The sequence below is a fragment of the Salvelinus alpinus genome, chromosome 1, assembly GCF_045679555.1.
Source record: "Salvelinus alpinus chromosome 1, SLU_Salpinus.1, whole genome shotgun sequence".
Classification (NCBI taxonomy): Eukaryota; Metazoa; Chordata; class Actinopteri; order Salmoniformes; family Salmonidae; genus Salvelinus; species Salvelinus alpinus.
The window spans coordinates 89,017,881-89,040,976 of NC_092086.1; the positions used below are offsets into that span (position 1 = coordinate 89,017,881).

The 23,096-nt window shown below is 45.2% G+C and overlaps 1 protein-coding gene across 6 annotated transcripts; it reads left to right on the top strand.

Annotated features, from left to right (window-relative positions):
* The first annotated feature begins 213 nt into the window (after positions 1-213).
* Positions 214-23,025, top strand: LOC139533128 (nuclear pore complex protein Nup98-Nup96-like). Of its 6 annotated transcripts, none has more exons than XM_071331327.1 (33): positions 214-389; positions 1,501-1,607; positions 1,778-1,876; positions 2,551-2,598; positions 3,154-3,339; positions 5,133-5,275; positions 5,535-5,642; positions 6,199-6,385; positions 6,474-6,652; positions 6,749-6,892; positions 6,985-7,120; positions 7,247-7,339; positions 7,529-7,669; positions 7,880-8,201; positions 8,416-8,535; positions 8,624-8,783; positions 8,926-9,127; positions 9,219-9,357; positions 9,601-9,778; positions 9,861-10,016; positions 11,859-12,086; positions 12,197-12,326; positions 12,745-13,010; positions 13,305-13,486; positions 13,633-13,865; positions 14,043-14,303; positions 15,581-15,738; positions 17,378-17,661; positions 17,808-18,029; positions 18,366-18,607; positions 18,691-18,845; positions 19,153-19,264; positions 21,518-23,025. In XM_071331327.1, the coding sequence occupies exons 2-33, from the start codon at positions 1,529-1,531 to the stop codon at positions 21,703-21,705; spliced, it is 5,481 nt and encodes a 1,826-aa protein (XP_071187428.1). In that variant the 5' UTR covers positions 214-389; positions 1,501-1,528; the 3' UTR covers positions 21,706-23,025. The 6 variants fall into 6 exon arrangements, with proteins under 6 accessions (XP_071187428.1, XP_071187434.1, XP_071187430.1 ...); XM_071331333.1 differs by having other exon boundaries at positions 7,598-7,669; XM_071331329.1 differs by having other exon boundaries at positions 6,988-7,120.
* Positions 23,026-23,096: the final 71 nt, after the last annotated feature.

Genomic DNA, 23,096 nt, shown 5'->3' on the forward strand with positions numbered 1-23,096 from the left:
TACATCTGTCAGTCTTTCTGGGTTAGTCTCTAAGAGCTTTGCACACCTAGATTGTACAATATTTGCCCGTTATTATTTTCAAAATTATTCAAGCTCTGTCAAATTGGTTGTTGATCATTGCTAGACTATCGTTTTCAAGTCTTGCCATAGATTTTCTAGGACCGATAAAACGTTGGTGCGCGTCGACATATTCAGAACGTAGCCGCCGTGCGTCGTGACGCATTTTGGCCTCGTTACCGCAGTTTCCCTCCTCGTTGTGCAACGAAAAGCCGCAGTTTCGGAAAAAGAACATTACAATCTATTCCAGTTTAGAGACTTCGACCTTATTTACACCCATATTGTGACTGGATCACAAGACACGTATTGTATTGAACATAATCTTATTTACGGTGAGTTTTAACATTGTCCTTACATCCCTTTTTCAACTGGGTTACATATCAAGCTAGTTAGCACAACATCACAACTAGCTAGCTAACATTAGCTAGCAATGTGTTATTTAACAGCTAGCTAGCAACTTTGGTCGGTTAAAGTTGTCAATATATCTAACTATAGTGTAGACTTAAACGACCTAGATACATTTGTTGGATATCAAAGATTGTTATCATGCCAGAGAGAGTTGGCTAACAGGAGCTAGGTAATTAGTGAGCTAGCTAACTGTTAGCCACCGTTAACAGATTTGCGGTTCTGACTCACCAGCGACATTTGCGGATGTTTATAACTAACGTTAGCTAGCAGGTTAAACTGGTCATATCTGGTTTTATCTTGTGCGACATTGGTGTGATCATTTTCTTAATGTTTTGAGGTGGGAAATTAACTGGCTAAATACTGTTTTAATATCAGGCTGTGTAACTAGTTGCTAGCGCACTACTTAACTAACGATTTCTGCCAGGCCTTGGCTTAGCGTGATGAGAGAACACATTCTGGCGCCTATCTGGCTTTCAAACGTAATCTTTAGTTAACAAGCCAACCGAGCGGTGAGCGCTATTTGTTAGCGAAATCTAGCTAAAGTAGTTCAACTGTTTCTACATGGACTCTTGGCCTTTGTTCTAAACAATATATATATCAATGAACTGAGGGACTGGCAGGTAGTGAATGTGCGGACGGTGGTTAACTAATGTTACAGTAGCTGAGTAAGCTAGCTAACTAGGTAGGTTCTCATGACAGGAATTATATTGGAACTAACGTTAGTCCTGTCTTCTGGAACTTCGCACCACCAGAACTAATTTACTATACACTGCTTCTCTCAATTCCATTTCTCAACTAACGTCAATCCGTTTTTGTGTTGCTATGTGTGTTATTATAACTGCCATATAGGCCAGGTTACGGGAATACCTAAAACATATGTACTGTGTCTCATTAATTTGTCATACATAGATCTTGGTAACTTAGAACATTTACGTGATTACTGTAATTGTATTCAGTTACTGTCATGTATGTTTGTCAGTTATTTTTGTCTGCTGAAATAAGCTGAAGTTTGTCATTTTGTGAAATGCTGAGCAGACATATGCAGTCCTGCTAGCAGGAGAAGATGTTCAACAAGTCATTTGGTGCTCCTTTCGGGGGAGGGACCGGAGGATTTGGAACTTCATCCACGTTTGGACAACAAAGTAAGTAACAACAGTGGGTGCAAGTGTAATTTTAATGTATGCCCTGACAAGTTGAGTACCTTTATGGTTTCTTGCTTGTCTCATCAATGTCTTCGCCTCAGTATTCACTCTCAAGTAAAGTTAAATTGTTCCGGATTATAAAAGGTATGGTGTTGACCCTGTGTTTGCAGACACTGGCTTTGGGGCGACGACAGGTGGCTTCGGGGCCTCAGCATTTGGGGCGACCAACAACACTGGAGGACTCTTTGGGGCGACGCAAAATAAGCCAGGTTTGCCACATCTCCCTGATCCTGACTATAACACATGTTAATAACTCAGTACCTGCCTAATCCTGTCGAATATCAGATCTGTTCTTCTAATTAACATCCTGTAGTACAGGGGCCATAGCTGCTTTCCTGAATACTTTTTTCACTATAATTGGCTGAGGCCCTATAGCAGTATGGTTTCTGCAACTATCTTCTGGGTTTAGGACCAGGCCAGTGTTCTCCATTGCAGTGGTTTAGGGGTTAACTCTGCTGACCGTTCAGGACGACCGTGTTCTTCATTTGAATGAATAGCCACATAAGAAAGGTGTCTGTGGCATAAGGTCTTTTGTATAACTTTTGCATAACCTACAGATTACATTATGAAATTTCCCACTGGCATTTTAACCACAAAGATTCAGGGGGATTTCCATGTGTCAATATGATAGCACTGATAAAGTACGATGTTGAACATGTTTAAGACTAGCTTTTGTACTGTGACGTCTGCCTGAACAGTGAACCTGCATGATCACACTGCCACTCGCAGTAGACAGAGAGCTGACTATGTGCTCTATACATTAATCTATTATGCAATATACAATGGTGAGTGTTTTCTGTGCCCACCATGATACTGCTACTGACATGTGGTGGTTGAATATGTGTGTCTAACCCCACCCTGTAATGCTTTACTCTCTCAAAAGTGGTGACAGCCAATCCTCAACAAATCCACACTGGTGCAGGTAGAGGAGGTAAGCATGGGTTGACGCGCGCGCACACACACGACCCGCTGTTAAACAGGCGGCTGTGCACACACAAAGTCTGCGCACCCACAGTCCCTGTTATACTCTTGGTTCCGTACATACAAAGTATATACAGTATGTAGTATTTGGTTTGGAGCAAAGCCACAGTCTGCATTCTGCTCTTAAAGGGAGTGTGATCATGTAGACAGGTGGCACTGTGTATGGCCCTATTGTCTGTAATATGTGAGAGTTTGTGGGTTATTTGTGCTGAGTGAGAGGAAAGAAAAAGGTGGGAGAAGGGGGATGAAGCGCTGCATGTTATGAGACCACCTCTCCTTGTGATGAGTGAAATGATTAGGTGCTCCCATAAACTAGTTCAGGTGGACCTAATCTGGCTGGCTTAGTCAGATCATGGATGCACAACTCCAGTTCTAGAGGATCCTCAGTGAACATGAAACCAAACCATTAGCCCGGGTCCTACAAGAATTTGAGTTGAGCACTCCTACAGCTGGCCATAGGGACCTGTGTGTGAGCTGGTTTGAGGTGGTGTGTGTCCCTCCCCAGGTGGCCTGTTTGGTTCCAGTACGTTCAGCCAGCCCGTAACGTCGTCCACCAGTAGCGGCTTTGGGTTTGGCACGGCCAGCGGCACATCCACTAGCCTGTTCGGCAGCACCAACACGGGCGGCGGCGGAGGACTCTTCTCCCAGCAGAGCAATGCTTTCGGAGCCGCCAAACCAGCCTCCTTTGGCAGTCAGTGTCTATTTTTACTGTCTAGCATTGAGGTTGTTCAAACAGGTTTACCATAGAATTAGTTGTACTATAATGCATTCCCATTCAAAGGAATGTTCCGTGACCAGTGGGACAGTAGTCATATTGGGTGTACTATGTAGTCCCAGTCGGTATTCATGTATTAATAAGGAATTCTCCTCGACCACACCCACGAATTGAGGGAAACCAACTTTCTTTCCTATTGAGCTTCATTGTAAAAGAGGGAACTTCGTCAAATTTTTTGGTTTGTTATACAGAAATATCAAAAAATGACAACGCTTCTGTCAGTGGTGGAAAAAGTACTCAATTGTCATACTTGAGTAAAAGTAAAGATACCTTTAAAAGAAAATTACTCAAGTAAAAGTGAGTCACTCAGTAAAATACTACTTGAGTAAAAATATTTGGTTTTAAATATACTTAAGTATCAAAAGTAAAAGTATAAACCATTTAAATTATTTCCTTATATTCTGCAAACCAGACGGCGCTATTTTCTTATTTACGGATAGCCAGGGGCATATTCCATCACTCAGACATAATTTACAAATGAAGCATTTGTGTTTAGTGAATCTGCCAGATCAGAGGCAGTAGGCATAACCAGGGATGGTCTCTTGATAAGTGTGTGAATTGGACCATTTTCCTGTCAAAATGTAACGAGTACTTATGGGTGTCAGGGAAAATGTATGGAGTAAAAAGTAAATTTTCTTTGGGAATGTAGTGAAGTAAAAGTTGGCGAAGATATAAATAGTTAAGTACAGATTACCCCAAAAAATTACTTAAGTACTGTACACCACTGGCTACTGTGTTGTTCAATGTACATGTAGCCAGGCCAAAAATACAGACCTGTGGCTCGCAATGCTCCCACATAGGGAAATGGAGCCTGCAAGAAGAGCCCTGTGGCTTCAGGCTATTCGGTGTGGGAGAGTGGAAAATGTGGGGATGCTTTGTTCAAGTAGGCTACATGTAGAGCTATATGTGGAAAACATTTCATCACATGTAAGATATTTAACTTGTTTAGTACAGTTCGATTTTAACTCCACTCACTACTTGTAGCTGTATAGTCCGTTTGTGTTGTTGGTTTTGGCAGGCTTCATGTTCCGGTCGGTAGCGAGCTAACGCTCACTCGCTCAAGTGGCTGCTAGCATCATCGTGAAAAGGGGCACGAGCGAAGCCCTAAAATATTATGTTTTTTTAACACTAGGGACCAGGCAATGTTGAAAAGTAATTGACTAAAACAAGCAGACAACAATAAAATTGCGTTTGAAAAAGGTCACGTTTTTGCGGTGAGTCCATGGGGTAACCACAGGTGATTTTAACCCGCAAGGCGGGCAGGGTCGTGACGTTCTATCTAATACCGACTGGGTCTATGGAGTGTAAGCTTAGAATTCTGTGCCTTTCTCAGAGTTCCATACATGCAACAATGGCAAATAGAACTGGTTTTGAAAATTGATTCTTTTGTGGTGGCACTCCTATGGCCACTCCAGTGCCTTCTATTTAGCCTGTAAAATTGTAGTAGATAGAGGGCTCTGGTCCATTGTAGTAATTGTGTGACAGCTGGTGTTCAATGAAATACAATGAGATCATGATGTGTAATACCTTACATTTATTTTCTTTGAATATTTGTTTTTCTTTTGATTAGATGCATTTGATGTTGTATATTGCTCATATTTCAGATGTTTTTTAGATCACTCATGAGGGGCAGGAGTTATCTTGGTCAGGTCACATGGTCCTACATTATCGATGTCTGGCTAGATCGTTAAGATAATTTTTTTGTCTAGCGTTTGGCACGAGCACGGCCAGCACCGGGGGGCTGTTTGGGGCGACCAACTCCAACCCCTTCGGAGGGGCGTCTGCCTCCCTGTTCGGAGCTTCAGGGTTCACCCAGCAAGCCGCTCAGCCAGGCACCACTGTCAAGTTCAACGTGAGTTTGGCCTGACCTAGGCTAGGCCATTACACCTGGGCCAAACTACTGTACTAGGAGTCTGTCTAGTGTCGTGTATGGAATGTTATTTTATCTAAAAAGGTCTTACTTACTGCTGTATGTCATGCTACTCTTTACTGTAATCCTCAAGAAATTCATAGGTCAGTTTTCTCTAATGTATACGAGTTATCAGTTTATCCTGCTACAATACAGTAAAGGAGTTTGTATTCCAATGAATGTCCTCTTCTGTCCTCCTCAGCCTGCAACAGGAAGTGACACCATGGTGAAAGGGGGTGTGACCACGAGCATTAACACCAAGCACCAGTGCATCACGGCCATGAAGGAGTATGAGAACAAATCACTGGAGGTGGGTCATTATTATGCAGTTACTTTCAGCTGCCCTCTGTCTTTTAGATCAGTTCAAATGAAAGGGAAAGAGACGAGGAGAGGAATCCACTTGAAAGTATTGAATCAAAATCAAGTTGAATTTGTCACATGCGCAGAATACAACAGGTGTAGATTTGACTGTGAAATGCTTGCTTACAAGATCTTCCCAACAATGCAAAAAAATAGATATATATATTGGTAACACGAGGAATAAAATACACAAGAATTAAGCTATATACAGGGAGTACCAGTACCAGATCACTGTGCAGGGGTACAAGGTATTTCAGGTAGATATGAACATTAAGGCAGGGTAATGTGACTAGGCATCATGATAGAAAATAATAGGAGTCAAATATAGAACAGAGTAGTCGCAGCATACGAGTGTAAAAGTGTGTTTTTGTTGTCTGTATGCGTATGTGGTGAATTTATGGGTTTTGTGAGTGTCAGTGTAGGGTGTGTGTAGCCAGTGCAAGATGGGATCAGTGCAGCCCAGGCCTCACTCACCCTCTCTCCTGTGTGGTGTTTGCTATGTGTAGGAGCTGAGGTTGGAGGACTACCAGGCAGGAAGGAAGGGCCCCACTAACCCCATGGCTGCACCGACGGGGGGTCTCTTTGGGGCTGCGGCCGCAGCCACCCCCAGTACGGGGGCTGCAGGGCTGTTTGGCTCCTCGGCCACCAACACAGGCTTCTCCTTCGGCCAGGCCAAAACCAACTTCGGCACCAGTAAGTCACATAGGCCCATAGACAGAGCTCAATAGAAAATATAAATACAAATGTATTATATAGTACAGTTTTAACTCCCTGTCCCCAGGTACGGGTGGGTTTGGTGCAGCCACAGGCAGTCTGTTTGGCCAGCAGCAACAGCCCCAGCAGGCCCAGCAGGCAGCCAGTCTGTTCAAGCCCTTCGGTCAGGCCACAACCACACCCAACACAGGATTCTCCTTCGGCAACACCAGCACCATGGGCCAGCCCCAACAAACCAGCACCATGGTGAGAGCTCACACGTACATGTTAATACACTCACACGCCTAACATTAGCTCTGTCTGTGTTGTACCGTTCCACTAGAGTAACTCTCTCCATCCCAGGGGGGTCTGTTTGGGAGCACCGCGGCGTCCCAGGCAGGGGGGTTGTTTGGAAACACAGCTCAGACCACACCAGCCACTGGCTTTGGGACAGGCACCGGGCTCTTCGGACAAACCAACACCGCCTTCGGGAACGTCGGCACACAGGTATTAATAGACTCGACTGTGAAGGCTTTTACACAGTTGGTAGTTACAGGCATTGTGGGATGGGTGTGTATTAATCCGCTCTCTGTCCCTAGCAGAGCTTGTTTGGTAATAAGACGGCAGGGTTTGGCGCCACCACCACCAGCGCGTCGTCGTTTGGCACAGGCACCGGCCTCTTCGGCAACAAATCCGCCCTCACCCTCGGAACAGGCACCAACCCATCTAACTTCGGTGAGTTGATCATCTGTCCTTATTGGAGTGCACCTGTGTGATAAAGGCTAGTACTTGCAAATAAATCGTCTATAGATAATCGTATTGGCTATTTAAGTGATCGTGTTATCTCTGTGTTGTGTGAAGGTTTTGGACCCACTGCTGCTGGCGGAAGCCTCTTTGGGAACAAGGCGGCAGCAGGAGGACTGGGGACCGGACTGGGAGCTGGCTTTGGAGCAGGTATGAACAGAAAGAGCGCCATAGGCCTGGGATACAATAATAAAGAAACCAAAAATACATGAAATATCCATCATGTAAAGAAAAGCAAAAACAAACACCTGCCCGTTTGGGTGTTTTACCAGAGTCTGTATTGTCAGTCATTAGTAGTCCCCTGTGGATGTTTCGCTAAGTGTGTTCTGTGTTTGTTAGCGGTGGGCACTGGGCAGATGTCTCTGTTTGGGAATAACAAGACACTGGGTTCCACTCTGGGAACAATAGGAGCGTTCGGACCGCAGGGATTCAGCACAGGAACCAGCACTCTGGGCTTCGGAGCACAACAACAGCCTGTCGGTAAATACCACTTCCGTCTACCACCTCTATCTCCTCTGCCCAGTCTCAAGCTGATTGTGAAAGCACATTCTCTGGCACTTTCCTTTAGTACCTAGTCTTATTACTCTTTCAGTGTACTGAAGAAACTGGCTGGATAACATTACACTGTGGTGGAAACTTCCAGTAGCCCTTGAAGGCTAGGTGAAGCTATAATTGTCTCTCTCCTCCCAGCGCTGACAGACCCTAACGCGGCGGCGGCCCAGCAGGCAGTGCTGCAGCAGCAGATCAATGCTCTGGCCTACTCCCCCTTTGGTGACTCCCCCCTCTTCAGAAACCCCCTCTCTGACCCCAAGAAGAAGGAGGAGCGTCTAAAGCCCACCAATCCGGCGGCCCAGAAGGCGTTGACCACGCCCACTCACTACAAGCTGACGCCGCGGCCTGCGACACGTGTGCGGCCCAAAGCTCTGACATCTTCGGGCTCCTCCAAGTCTCAGCTGTTTGACGGGCTGGATGACGACGAGCCTTCTCTCACCAATGGAGCCTTCATGCCCAGGTAGGTGGCCGTCTGGAAATTCGCTTGTAGCAAGTTCACATGTTTCTGTTTCAACTGATTTACCAATTTTTAGTTTTCTGTTATGTTTTTCTTAGCGAATACTACAACTTGGTTTTCGGGTAGCTTTTTTGCTATTTGCTTCTGTCTGTCTTCTGACAGTGATGTTGGTGTATGGTATCTGATCTGTGTGTTTCTCTGTGGTGTTGTAACCCAGGAAGAGCATCAAGAAGCTGGTGCTGAAGAACCTGAATGGCAGCAGCCTGTACAGCAGCCCAATCAACAGAGACACAGATGACCTGGCCTCTCCACCGGAGTACCCCCTCAACGGACTCAGGTCAGACACGCGCCCACACACACACCGTCAGTGATATTGATCTGTGTGGTATTTGTTGCTGAACCATGTCTCCCCCACCCCCCTACAGTGCCAGTGTGGACGAGGATGATTATGTGAGGGAGGTGGTGGAGGGAGGGGCCGAGGATGACCTGGAGATCAACAAGTTCTACACCAAGCCCAGCCTGCAGGACACCATCTCAGAGCTCAACGCCCATAGGGTGGGGGCCAGGGGCAGGAATGGCATGGAGGTGAGCTGATAGAACAGAGTAGACAGATGATGAATATGGTCGTCTCAAATGACACCCTATTCCCATTAAGGGCACTTCTTTTGGCCATGCTTCTCATATAGTGCTCTACTTTTGAGGTTTGACATGAGTGTTCTGATTCCAGGTGAGCAGCGAGGACATATCGCTGGGGGAGGACTCCATACAGGAGGAGCGAGAGGAGGAGGTGCAGGAGGTTCCCCCACATCCTGCAGGTATCGTTCTGTGCCGTGTGGGCTACTATACCATCCCCGCCATGGACGAGCTGTCCAAGATGGTGGACGAGAACGGCGTGTGTGTGGTGGAGAACTTCACCGTGGGCAGAAAAGGTAAACGATTCTCTTGACTGGTCGGGTGGAAACAGCTCTGGGGAAATAATTGGTCGGTAGCTCACTGCTCTGCTCTCTGATTGGCTCTCAGGTTACGGCTCAGTGTTTTTCCATGGCGAGGTGAATGTGACTGGGCTGAACCTGGATGAGATTGTTCACTTCAGACGCAAAGAGGTCATCGTCTACCCCGACGACAAGAACAAGCCTGCTGAGGGGGAGGGGCTCAACAGGTCAGTGACAGGATGGGACAGGGAAACTTACTACCCTTCACACTGGGGACAATGTCGTTATCAGTTTCCTTGTAATTTCATCACAGAAGTCATAAACTGATTCAACATATTCTGATAGTGATCACAGCTGAGACCTAACTCAAGTTGATATTCTCTTTTTCATCCTTCACCTCATCTCTTTACTACCCCATGTTATTTTATACCTCTTTCTCCCTCCCCTCCTTTCCCTCACTCCTCTGCCAGGCGAGCGGAGGTGACTCTGGATGGGGTGTGGCCTAATGATAAGACCACTTGTACTCAGATAAAGAACCCTGAGCGTCTGTCTGAGATGAACTACGAGGGCCGCCTGGAGAACGCCTCACGCAAACAGGGCGCCCGCTTCCTTGAGTACCGCCCCGAGACCGGCTCCTGGGTGTTTGAAGTAAGCATGCCTAGACACATACGAAAGGTGTCTCCATATCTCCCTTCCAATGTCTGTAACTCATCTCTCTCTGTGTCTGCAGGTGGCCCACTTCTCTAAGTACGGCCTGCAGGACTCTGACGAGGATGAGGAAGTGCCTCTCAAAGTGGACCCCAAGAAGCTGAAGACGGCCACAACACTTCCCCCGGGGCTGCAGCAGCTTCCTCCCTCCCAGCAGCAGGTGGCGCCACAGGCACAGGTAGACGGAGCAGCACAGTGCGCCCACCCACACTGACAGTCACACCCACTGCTCTCTACATCACCTGGAAGGCCTTAGTCAATATACAACCTAAATATACATGAACTGAATTGATGCCGTTTCCTTTCCACTACCATTTCAGCCACATGCAGTGTGTGGGGTCCTCTGCCTAGATCTCAGCTGTTTCACCACTACTGTTATGGGTTGTATTCAATAGGTTTCTATGGAAAGGTTTTAAGTTTGGTAGCCCTTGATGCAGATGGTCTTGGTGATCTCTGCAACCCAAATGAGGCTGCTAAACATTGATCTGACATCAGTTGGATGGGCTGTAGAGTATAGCGACTGATCAGATAGGACACCCCACATTATCTGTTTATCAGTGGCGGTGTGGGGAGGGCTGGGTTCTCCTCTCCCAGGTTCACCTGAGGTGGTGGAGGCCACAACCCACCAATCACAGACAGGAGGTGGGCAGGGTAGTTTATCTGAAGTCTGTCAGTCCTGGTTAGTGGTTACGTTCTGCCCCTCACAACTGATTCAGGAACATCAACTTCATCTGTGCTCTAAATATAAACTGTCCTTAGCTAAACATCACCCTGGTTCAATAGCTATGGCATGAAGTCATCCGTGGATTGAAAATACGGTGTTTTAAAGGGATACTTCTGGAATTTTTGACTGCACGCAAAGACATAAAAATTGTATCCACTAGTTCATCTGAATCTGGAGAAGTAGATAAAGAGCCTCATTGCCAAAATCCTGAAGTATCCCTTTAAAGGCTGTGATAAATTGTTTTTTTAGATAAGAAAATCTAACTGGAAATCTGCAGTTCGAACAATAACAAGCGCCACCCCGCCACTGATTTGGTAAACAGCTACGGGATGGGGCGGGAGAAATGTAACCGCTCCCAAACACATGGGCAGCGCTATGGATACAGGGACTGACCATCCATGATATTGAAATTGTAGTTTTGAGGCTATACAGTTTGTTTAAATTTACATTGTTTTCAAACAAAGGAGTAACACACTTATATTTTGGGTGGTGATGGTGCATGACAACTATGCTCATGAGGCATCTGTTATATTTTTCAAGAATCAATGGGGTATATCTCATTACTTTCAAAGTCTAAAAATGGATTTACCAACTGCAGATTTCCCCTTTTTAAGGAAATGTTTGAAGTGAAGTCTTAACTCAGAAGTAGAGTTTGTTTGTAAGATTTTAAGATGTCTTAAATTAAATCTGTATTATATTGTAAAATGTTTGTATTTTGCCAACTGTTCCTTCCATTGTTATAATTTGACTGGGTAATACTGATTATGTAACTTCAGAAAACCTCACATTATCATGGTTGTATCTCATGAGAATCTACACAATGTATTTTTGATTCTTTGTTATGAATATTAGTTTATCTCTTTGAAACAAGCTTTGAGAGGATGACCAAAGATATGAGTGATGTGCGATAACCTACAATTCTTCGGAACCTGCCAGTCCTGCAGAATATATTCAGGGTTAGGTCTTCTTTCTGATTGAGGGTTTAAGAAGCTACAACATCTACTCTTGGGGTATTATTGAATCAAGCTATGAATTATTTTATTATGTAAAACATGCTCCTATATACATCTGTGATATCTTGTATTTGATCTGATAAAGTTAAGAAATAAACGGATTAAAGATCACACTTTGCTGGTCTGTCTGACTTGTGTATGCTGACCATTTTCATTTATTTACACTAAACTGATTTTGTCTGTGTGTGTCTCTCTTCTTGGTGTATGTCACCTTACTGTGTGTGTTTCGTTGCACCTTCTCTGCTGTGTGTGCATCCTGTGTCCATTCGCTCTGTGGGTCCAGTCCAAGGCTGTGCTGGAGCTGCTGAGTCGCATGTCTGAGGTGGACAGTGACATGGCCGACATTACCCAGGATGCCCCAGGGGAGAGCATGTTGGAAGAGGAGGGGGAGAGCGGCATGGGGGAGGAGAAGGGCAGTCGGCTGGGGACTGTGACCCCCACAGAACACAACCCTGTCTCTGCATCCAGTCAGATCGCCTCCTCGCTGGGAATCAACCCTCACACTCTCCAGGTAAGATACTACTGTACACCCTCACATTCTACCTGTTTGTTGAGGCTAATGGAGTCCTCAATCACATCATGAAGACAATGTGTTCGTTATGTGTGTTTCTCTTCTCTCAGATCATGAAGGCATCTCTGTTTGCTGAGGATGATGATGGTGACATGTTCCTGGAGCAGGGAGGAATGAAGAGCTCTCTAGACAGGGCCTCCCCTCGCATCCTCCTGCCTGGCACCCAGGGCAGGCCCTCCAGTAAGTGTGTCACACACAGCCCTAACATTGATTTCTACCCTCACACACAGTCACCCATCCTTCACTCATACCCTAACATGTCTTAAATGCTATTATAAACTGGCTGGTTCGAGCCCTGAATCCTGATTGGCTGACAGCCATGGTATATCAGACCGTATACCACGGGTATGATAAAAACATATATTTTTACTGCTCTAATTACGTTGGTAACCCATTTATAATAGCAATAAGGCACCTCGGGGGTTTGTGGTATATGGCCAATATACCACGGCTAAGGGCTGTGTCCAGGCACTCCGTAATGCGTCGTGCCTAAGAACAGCCCTTAGCCGTGGTATATTGGCCATATACCACAAACCCCCGAGGTGCCTTATTGCTATTATAAATGCTCATTGATCTCTCTTGCTCTTTCCCTCTCCAGTCGGTGGTCTCCTGCAGACTCGTTTCAGCGGGGCAGGTCTCTTCCCTCAGCTCCCTGACGTGCCCTTTGGAGGGGGCCTTCCCGGGAGGCTGTCCATGTCTCGGCCGTCCGCGGTGGTTCCTGAGCCCTCGCGGCTCTCCCCCTGGCCCTCGCTGGGGCCCTCATTCCTGCTGCCGGCCCCAGCGGCAGAGGCCACTGTACGGACGGTGGGGGCTCGACGCCTGGGGGGCCCTGTGGCCCCAGAGAACTCAGTCACACTGGGGAAGGTAATGATAACTATACTACTAGTAGTATTTAATTTGTCTTTTTCAGGTGTCTTTCTAGATACTTCATCCTACATCATGATACATTTATGATAGTTAAGAGTTTAAATATCTGATAGTACAGTAGACTGAACACACAGGGATACATACAGTACAGAGGTACATGGAGAGAACATGGACATTTGTTGGATCATTTCAATGAATCCACTGTGGTTTTCGTATGTGTGAACATAGCTGTACAGTATGGGCAGTTTTAAATCATCTAGTCAACGTAATCAACACATTCCCTCCACCCAGGGCCGTCTGCTGATGGATGCAGCTCTGTTCACGGGCCGGTCGTTCCGGGTTGGCTGGGGTCCAGGCTGGACTCTGGTCCACTGTGGAGACAGGCTGAGTGGGGCTGGGGACAAGGAGCAGGACCAGGGAGACACAGGAGCTGGAGGTTTTGGATTTCTGCCTAAACATGCCAAGAGCAAACAGTGAGTAATAGACAAACACCAGACCACTGTCATCTACACAATGTTGTAGGAGTGTCAGAATAGGATCCAGACTTACTGTATCAGAGCAGTGCTTATGGGTGGTAGAAACTGAACCCTAAGCTCCCTTCTTTCCCCTCCCCCTACAGACTCTCAGACAGTCCGTTCAAGGTGGTGATCGAGCAGGTGGTTGGTCTGGAGCCGCGGGACAGTGAGGAGAGCCAGGCGGTGTACCAGCGGCCCCTGGAGATCGGCCTGAAGCACAGCACCATCAGTACAGAGGGGGCCTGCCCCTTCATCCAGCCCCAGAGTGGGGTGGCCGCCTTGCACGAGTACGTGGAGTGGATCACTGACCTCAACCAGGAGGCTGGTGCCGGAGACAGTAAGCGATGCAACACAATCATACACACACCCAATGGTAGATGGCTCACACTTTATTGGTCCAATTCCAAAACTTCCCTATGATTCTAACATCACCCCTGCTACCTCTGTTTTAATTATTGCTGTCTCAATGAGTTCAGATATAACTATATGCTATCCTATATCTCTCTCCCTGTAGGGGTCCTGGCTCACTGGGCTCTGGTGTGGACTCTGTGTGAGGCCTTGTGGGGTCGGCTGGGTACGACAGAGCCTGGTACCAGCGGCTACCTGCAGCAGCTGGAGAGGAGGAGGAGCTTCTCAGCCTGGCTGTCCCACAGCGCAACCCAGAGGATCGAGCAAGAGGTGGGCCTGAGCCAGGGGGGAGGACATGTGGAGGCCATCTTCAGCTACCTCACTGGACACCGCATCAGTGACGCCTGCAGGCTGGCTCAGAAGAGTGGTGAGGAGAGGGGGGATTGGAGGGGGGAGATCGGAGTTTGAGGGGATTGGTAAGAGAGGAAGGGAACAGAGATCAGGAAGAAAGAGGATGGATGGATGAGGGGTGGGAAGGTAAAGCCTGCTGCAGACCTGGGGCCTCATTTACAAATGTTGGCTACACACAGAATATGCCCCAAACTGGCGCACGCATGTTTTTCACAAAAATTGCATTTATAATAACTGAACTAGATGTGAGAATGTTATCCTTCTGCACACTGTAGACCATGCGTACACCGTTTCTAGTGGTTGCAGAATCGATTTATTTTCTTTGGATTTTTAAATAATTTGAAATCTATTTCCGATTTCTTTCATTTCCATGATCATTGCAGAATAAATTCCTCAGCTTTTCGGACTGTGATGGTTTCATACTTGCGAAATAGCCTATAGGCATCCAACAAGTTAAAATAGGCTACTATTTGTCCCATCTCTCATTTAATTACACCCACTTCATAGTAGTAAATAGATAAGCTACCACCATTTCAAGTATTTTGCTCTATGTGGTCCGATCTGAAGAGCAGTTTAACGGTAGAACAGACGGTTCACCTTTTCCAATGACATTTGTAGGCTACGTCTGAATTTTGTAATGTCAAAATTCTCCAGTAAACAAGACATATCATAACCATTTCCGCCCTTTTCTGGCCATGATGAGCTCATTCCCGAAGAAGCCATACAACAAATGACCATGAGCATCTCTTGTTTAATTGGACCTATTAGCTAGGCTATTATAATTTCAAGTTTTTGCTCTATGCATCCTAAAAGGAGTGTGGTTTATAACATACAGGTGAACAGACAGTTGATCTTTTGCATTGAAGTGTGTAGACAACCACTGGAAGTGGTACTCTATTTAAAAAAATATATATATATTTTTTTTAAGTATAGTTATTCAGATTTTGCGGGCAGTGCAGCATGTTTAGGTTCGGGAGAAAGTAAATACAAAACATTGTATTTACATCTGTTTACAGGTCCACAAAAATTTGCAGTTTTTGTGTTTCAGAAACTGTCAGATACAGCCAATGTTAATGGGGGGGAAACAAGACATTTGATCAAGTTTGCCATTGATATTTCCTTTATTTATATATATATATTTATATTATATATATATATTTGTGAGTGTGCGTTCTCTTTTATTTCGTGTGAAATTTACGCAACGGTTATATATAAGGCCCCAGGGGGCGTCTCACAAATTAGTTGGGCCAGGCTGTAGGATCTCATTAAGATGTCTTTAACCTGTGTGTGTAGGGGACCACCGCCTCTCCCTGCTGCTGTCCCAGGCGGTGGGCTCTCAGTACGGCCGGGAGCTGCTGGCGCTGCAGCTTGGAGACTGGAACAGAATGCAAACGGACTCATTCCTGCAGGAGGAGAGGCTACGCATCTTCGCCCTGCTCGCCGGGAAACCTGTAAGTAACCGCGCATGCAGCTGTTGCCGTTGTGTTCAGACCGCCATTAACTGGGTTATCCTTTGTGCTATGTTGATGTGTGTAGGTTTTGCAATCCACATATTTGTTGTAATATACAGTACCAGTCAAAGGTTTGGACACACCTACTCATTCAAGGGTTTTTCTTTATTTCTACTATTTTCTACATTGTATAATAATAGTGAAGGCATCAAAACTATGAAATAACACATGGAATCATGTAGTAACCAAAAAAGTGTTAAATAAATCAAAATATATTTGAGATTCTTCAAATAGCCAACCTTTGCCTTGATGACAGCTTTGTACACTCTTGGCATTTTCTTTACCAGCTTCACCTGGAATTCTTTTCTAACAGTCTTTAAGGATTTCCCACATATGCTGAGCACTTGTTGGCTGCTTTTCCTTCACTCTGCGGTCCAACTCATCCCAAACCATCTCAATTGGGTTGAGGCCAGGTAATCTGATGCAGCACTCTATCACTCTCCTTCTTGGTCAAATAGCCCTTAAACAGCCTGCAGGTGTGTTGGGTAATTGTCCTGTTGAAAAACAAATGACATTCCCACTAAGCGCAAACCAGATGGGATGGTGTATCGCTGCAGAATGCTCTGGTAGCCATGCTGGTTAAGTGTGCCTTGAATTTTTAATTAATCACAAACAGTGTCACCAGCGAAGCATCCCCCTCACCATCACACCTCCTCCATGCTTCATGGTGGGAACCACACATGCCGAGATCCTCCGTTCACCTACTCTGCGTCTCACAAAGACACGGCGGTTGGAACCAAAAATCTCAAATTTGAACTCATCAGACCAAATGACAGCTTTCCACCAGTCTAATGTCCATTGCTCGTGTTTCTTGGCCCGAGCAAGCCTCTTCTTATTGGTGTCCTTTAGTAGTGGTTTCTTTGCAGCAATTCGACAATGAAGGCCTGGTTCACGCTATCTCTGAACAGTTGATGTAGAGATGTGTCTGTTACTTGAACACTGAAACATTTATTTGGGCTGCAATCTGAGGTGCAGTTAACTCTAATGAACTTATCCTCTGTAGCAGAGGTAACTCTGGGTCTTCCTTTCCTGTGACGGTCCTCATGAGAGCCAGTTTCATCTTAGCGCTTGATGGATTGATTGACCTTCATGTCTTAGTAATGATGCTGTCGTTTCTCTTTGGTTATTTGAGCTGTTCTTGCCATATTTTGGACTTAGCCCTATTTGGTAAAAGACAACCTTCTGTATACCACGCCTACATTGTCACAACACAACTGATTGGCTCAAATGCATTAGGAAGGAAATAAATTCTGCTAATTAATTTAACAAGGCACACCTGTTAATTGAAATGCATTCCAGGTGACTACCTCATGAAGCTGGTTGAGAGAATGCCAGGAGAGTGCAAAGCTGTCATCAAGGCAAAGAGTGGCTACTTTGAAGAATCTCAAATATAAAATATATATTTGGTTACTACATGATTCCATATGTGTTATTTCATAGTTTTGATGCCTTCGCTATTAATTTACAATGTAGATAATAGTAAAAAATAAAAACTCTTGAGTGATTAGGTGTCTAAACTTTTGACTAGTACTGTACATTAGTGCTAAATGTTTTCTGAGCTGTATGTACTTGTCTCTAGGTGTGGCAGTCTACAGACTGTGTGGTGAACGTGTGTTCAGAGCTGGACTGGAAGCGTTGTGTGGCGGTCCACCTGTGGTACATGCTGCCTCCCACCGCCTCCATCGCTGATGCCCTGGCCAAGTACGAAGCCGCCTTCCAGGGCTCTGCAGAGGGTCAGAAGTACGCCTGCGCCCCCCTGCCACCCTACCTCGACCAATCAGACCCGCTGGACATGGAGGAAGAAGAGTCTAAACGGCCACTCTACGACATCTGTTTCCACCTGCTCAAACTATACAGTGACAGGTACTACATTTCCCACAACACACTGCATAGGTTTCTCAAAATAGATTAGAATTAATCCTACATTTCCATTCTCAAGCAGATTTAACAGAATAAAAGTGAAGTACTGCTAAAGTGGTGTTTAAATAAGTGACACCTCTCCCTCCCAGACACTACAGCCTGCAGGAGTTGTTGGACCCGCTGACGGTGACGTGGGAGCGTCTGGACTACCGTCTGAGCTGGCACCTGTGGTCGGTCCTGCAGGCGCTGCACTACACACACCTGAGCCCCGCCCGACAGGGCCTCATACACACCAGCTACGCTGCCCAGCTGGAGAGCGCTGGCCTCTGGGACATGGCAATCTATGTACTGCTGCACATATCTGAGGACATGTACGTACTGCAACACACACCTTACAACATGCACACAGGAAGAGACTTCAGACTCTCAACTTTAACATGAATCATGACGAAGTTTAAATTGATTAGTCGCAGGAGGATTTGAGGGTCAGTGCCCTCAGCAGATGCCCAGGATGGACCGATAAGCTGAACACGGTTTATCATAATCTCACACAAGTGCTACTGTGTCCAGCTGGGTTCCAATTCCAACTGTGAATCGTCTGTAATGTGTTATCCCTCTGTGCTCGGGGAGCTAACGGACGTAATAATCTCAGGCAAGCTTACACATTACGTTAATTTAAACCTGCTAACATGTCCTCCTCTCTTCAGGCTCCGTGAGCGTGCGGTGAGGGAGATGCTCCAGCTCCACTGCCCTCTGCTGGAGACGGAGGAGTCTGCCCAGAAAGAGCGCTTCCTCACAGAAAGACTACTGATCCCAGAACAGTGGCTCCACTTGGCCAAAGCTACTAGAGCCAGAAGAGAGACAGACAGACACAGAGAGGCCCTGCACCTGTACAGAGCAGGCCACTGGAACCTCTGCCACAGGCTGGTCATACAACACCTAGCCTCAGGTGTGTATACGCACGCACACACACACACACACACACACAACACACCTCTAACCCTATTCAACCTGTATGTGTTTCCCCTGTAGACTGTATCATTAATGATAACCATGAGTACCTGTTGGAGTTCTTGGAGGGGCTGGCTGTTCCAGAGCGCAGTGCTGTGATCCAGGACTGGGACACGGCAGGCAGAGTCTACCTGGACTACATCAGAGTCATACAGACCTTACACGCCATACAACAGGTACGTCTGTCTGGCATTATGTTGACTCCATTACAGTTGATAATGTTAGCCAATTAGCTATGCTGCTAATCTCCTGATTATCTGTCAGTCTCTGTCATATACCATGGACAATGGTGGCTATGGTCTGGAACACTTTGAGGCTGTATGGGTTTTTTTTTATGGAAGGATGTGAGTTTGTGGGTGGGAAGGTGCGTGTGTTGGCGCTGCATGGATAGAAAGTGCTGGAATGCTTCATATTGATGCATGATGTTTGTATGTAATGGGTCTCTGTTGTTCTCGGTCTCTCTCTCTCTCCGTGTGTGTTCAGATGGACAGTGCTGGTTATAAGCTGGAACGTCTACACACCGAGGTGACATCACTCTGCAGCAGGATAGAGCTCCTCCCCTGCTCCACCGCCAAGGACCGTCTCGCCCAATCAGGTGAGGAGATGGAGCCGTCTGGTCTAGAGGTCGACCAATTTTATGATTTTTCAATGTCGATGCCGATTTATTGGAGGGCAAAAAAAGCCGATACCGATTAATCAGCCGATTTTATAAAAAGATTGTTTTATATATATCATACACACACACATTTTTGTAATAATGAGAATTGCAACAATACTCAATGAACAATGAACACTTTTATTTTAACTTACTTTAATACATAAATACACACACACACACAGCTCTGAAGTGACAATGATACTGAAGAGTCTGCTTAGGAGACAAATACTCTCAACTGTTTGAATAAAAATAGAGTTTAAGTTACCTGTGATGAATGTTGAAAACAAAAACTGTCATTTCTATATGCAGGAAATCCTATTTTAATAATGGGCATGGTAAGAATTGACGACCAAAGTGCGAGTCATAATTCCCATGACACCTAGCAAAATCTGAAAAGCGGTTCCTTCATTTATTCCATAGGATTTTTTTTAGATTAACTTAAAATAAGGTCTGTGTTTCGTGTAGGCTTACACCACCTTGCCAATTTTATAACTGTGTAGATATCCATAGGACAAGGTAACTCTGATCAATATTGGCTAAATATATGCGAAGATAAAAAAAAATTGTAGAGTGGATTTATGAAAATATGTTGACAAACGTTACCTTATCCTAGTGAGATTTACACGGGTATCAAAACGTTGAGGCGGTTTAAGCCTGCACGAAACAGACCTTATTTGAAGTAGATCAAGACATTCTCTATAGAAGACATGAACGGTAAAATAACGAAGGAACCCCTTTCAAATTCATCCGCAAGTTATTACAGGAATTATAACGCGTCGACTATTTCTCTCTAAACCATATACCTTTGACTAATCCGGAAACTATCACCTCGAAAACAAAACGTTTATTCCGTTCCGTATTTTATCTAACGGGTGGCATCCTTGAGTCTAAATATTCCTGTTACATTGCACAACCTTCAATGTTATGTCATAATTACGTACAATTCTGGCAAATTAGTTCGCAAAGAGCCAGGCGGCCCAAACTGTTGCATATACCCTGACTCTGCGTGCAATGAACGCAAGAGAAATGACACAATTTCACCTGGTTAATATTGCCTGCTAACCTGGATTTCTTTTAGCTAAATATGCAGGTTTAAAAATATATACTTGTGTATTGATTTTAAGAAAGGCCTTGATGTTTATGGTTAAGTACACATTGGAGCAATGACAGTCATTGATTGATTGTTTTTTATAAGATAAGTTTAATGCTAGCTAGCAATTTACCTTAGCTTACTGCATTCGCGTAACAGGCAGGCTCCTCACGGAGTGCAATGTAATCAGGTGTTAGAGCATTGGACTAGTTAACTGTAAGGTTGCAAGATTGGGTCCCCCGAGCTGACAAGGTTAAAAATCTGTCGTTCTGCCCCTGAACGAGGCAGAACGTTCCTAGGTCGTCATTGAAAATAAGAATGTGTTCTTAACTGACTTGCCTAGTTAAATAAAGATTAAATAAAGGTGTAAAAAATAAAATAAAAAATCGGCAAATTGGCGTCCAAAAATACCGATTTCCGATTGTTATGAAAACTTGAAGTCGGCCCCGATTAATCGGCCGACCTCTAGTCTGCTCCAATCAGAGGGTAGCTGATCTTTCCTAGGACAGATCTATATACGTAACGTTAATTTTAATTTTCTACGTTGTCCTGTCTGACCTAGCCCAGTTTCTAGACCTGAATGGAACTCTGGTCTAGTCTTATAACATATAACTTACGAGTTATTTGTCGGCCTGCACCTGTTTGTTGTCACTTTTCCCACATCTGCTATCAGTAGACAGTTCTGATTAGGAAGTAATTGTTTGCGGTGCCCAAGAATGAATTAAATACAAATCAAAACCAAACATGGATTCCATGTTGTGTTCTAGCTTTGGGCACACACCTGTCTGTTTTACACCTGTTTGTCCTAGCTAATCAGCTTCGTAATATGGGCACCATGCTGCCACAGACAGGAAGTAGAATGGAGCGTGTGGGCGCAGACATTGACATTCTTTCCAGGGCACCGCTCGGTGGCGCAAACGATGCATTATTTATCCGAACAGTCCACCAATCGCGGATATACCCCCTAGTGGAAAAGTGTCGGAAAATAAGTTGAACGTGGGCTACTGCTAGACTGAGATACAATCTTGGTCTAGAGAAGCTGGACTACAGGTCTGTGTGTTCCGAGACCTACCTAAACCTCTTCTCTCTCCTGTCTCCAGAGATGGCCAAGCGCGTGGCTAACATCCTGCGTGTGGTGTTGAGTCTGCAGCAGGGTGGTGAGGGTGGCGAGATCCCCTTGTCCCAGCTAGCGCCCCACATCGGCCGTCTGCCCATGCCTGAGGACTATGCCCTCGAGGAGCTCCGCAGCCTCACCCAATCATACCTGAGACAGCTCATCGTCAGCTAATGATCTGCCCCTGAACCTTCAGCCCCCCGCCCAATAGGAACTGAGGTAGTTTGTTGGGAGCCAATGAGAACAGTGGGGGTAGGAGGGGACTATCTGCCACTGTTTAGTAGGACTACTGGGGTTGATTGAGATAGGAGGGTAAGTTTGGTTGAGAAGGCAGCGATGGACTTGCAGTGTATCCCATGCTCCTTTGGGGCTTTGGTTTCTCCTGAAGAAAATGGCACAAGATAATTGGATGAAGCATTCCTCCGTGTGTGTTTGGAAATGAATGACTTGCAAGTTGTTTTCTTTCATTATTATGTTTTTGTTAAGCTTTTTTGTACTTAAGAGGCCTGAGATGTGTGTTTGTGTATGATGTGCATTTAAATATTGAACTGCTGAACCATCCTGATAAGAGCTCTCTTCTCCCAACCTTTGACCCTGTTTAAAGGGACACTCACTCACTGGCTGGTGTGTTAACGCTGTCATCCTGCAATTCATGTTTCCAGTATAAATACTGTATGCAAACTACATGTTTGTTTGACTCCTACATCCCCATGGAAATGGAAAGTTTAATATAGTAAAGATTGTTTACCAGGATTTTGTTAGTGAGCGGAATCGCACTCACCTGATGAACTCTCAATATGTGTATACATAGGGAAGATCTAGCTTAAAATGGAGACTCATTTTAGTGATGTAATCTTGTACAAACAGTCTGCTTGAAGTGAACAACTCTTGTTTTTGCATACCAAAAGAGAGAATGTAAAATGAGATTGGATAAACTTCTATTTTTGTATTTTATTTTTGGGGGCTGAAAACCAGAGTGTGAGTCTATTGGAATGGAGATAGAGAATGGAATCTAACTATCTCAAATATATGGTTTCATATTTCTATTGTATGGGGGATTACCAGAGCTATGTTTGTTCCTTGGTGTTGCTAGTTTTTTTTTGTTTTTTGTAATCAGCCAGTTTTTTTTATTTTTTATGAGTGGGACAGTTTCTCTGTGGTCCTTGCAAGGAGTTTGATTAAAAATATAATTTTAAATATAATTTACAATTCCTTGGGGTCCTTGGTCTCACCTTCACTCACACACCCTCCATTTTCTCAACCTCCATTCCCCACCCCCGGGTTTTCTGATGTTTCAAGTGAAACTGATGTATGTAGTTATTGTTTGTTGTGTGCTGCCGCAGTATGTTTGTTTGGCGGGATACCGCTCCCCTCGCGCACAGTGCCTTTCACGAGGAGGGTCTCCGGACTTCTGTTGCTGCCGTTACTGTGCATGATTGTGATGACGGTGATAACTTTTTTATTAGTCTGAATAAAATGTTTGTCCTGAATAAATGCATCCGTTCTCATTTAGGCTATAATACAGTATGTCATGTCTATTATTCTGCATAAGGCAGCATCAGCAT

Excerpts from the sequence above, each read along its gene's own strand:
- LOC139533128 (XM_071331327.1), top strand. The coding sequence starts at position 1,529 with ATGTTCAACAAGTCATTTGGTGCTCCTTTCGGGGGAGGGACCGGAGGA. Across the intron at positions 6,653-6,748 it reads CCCAACAAACCAGCACCATG|GGGGGTCTGTTTGGGAGCAC; the intron begins GTGAGAGCTCAC and ends TCTCCATCCCAG. Across the intron at positions 18,030-18,365 it reads CTGCACATATCTGAGGACAT|GCTCCGTGAGCGTGCGGTGA; the intron begins GTACGTACTGCA and ends TCCTCTCTTCAG.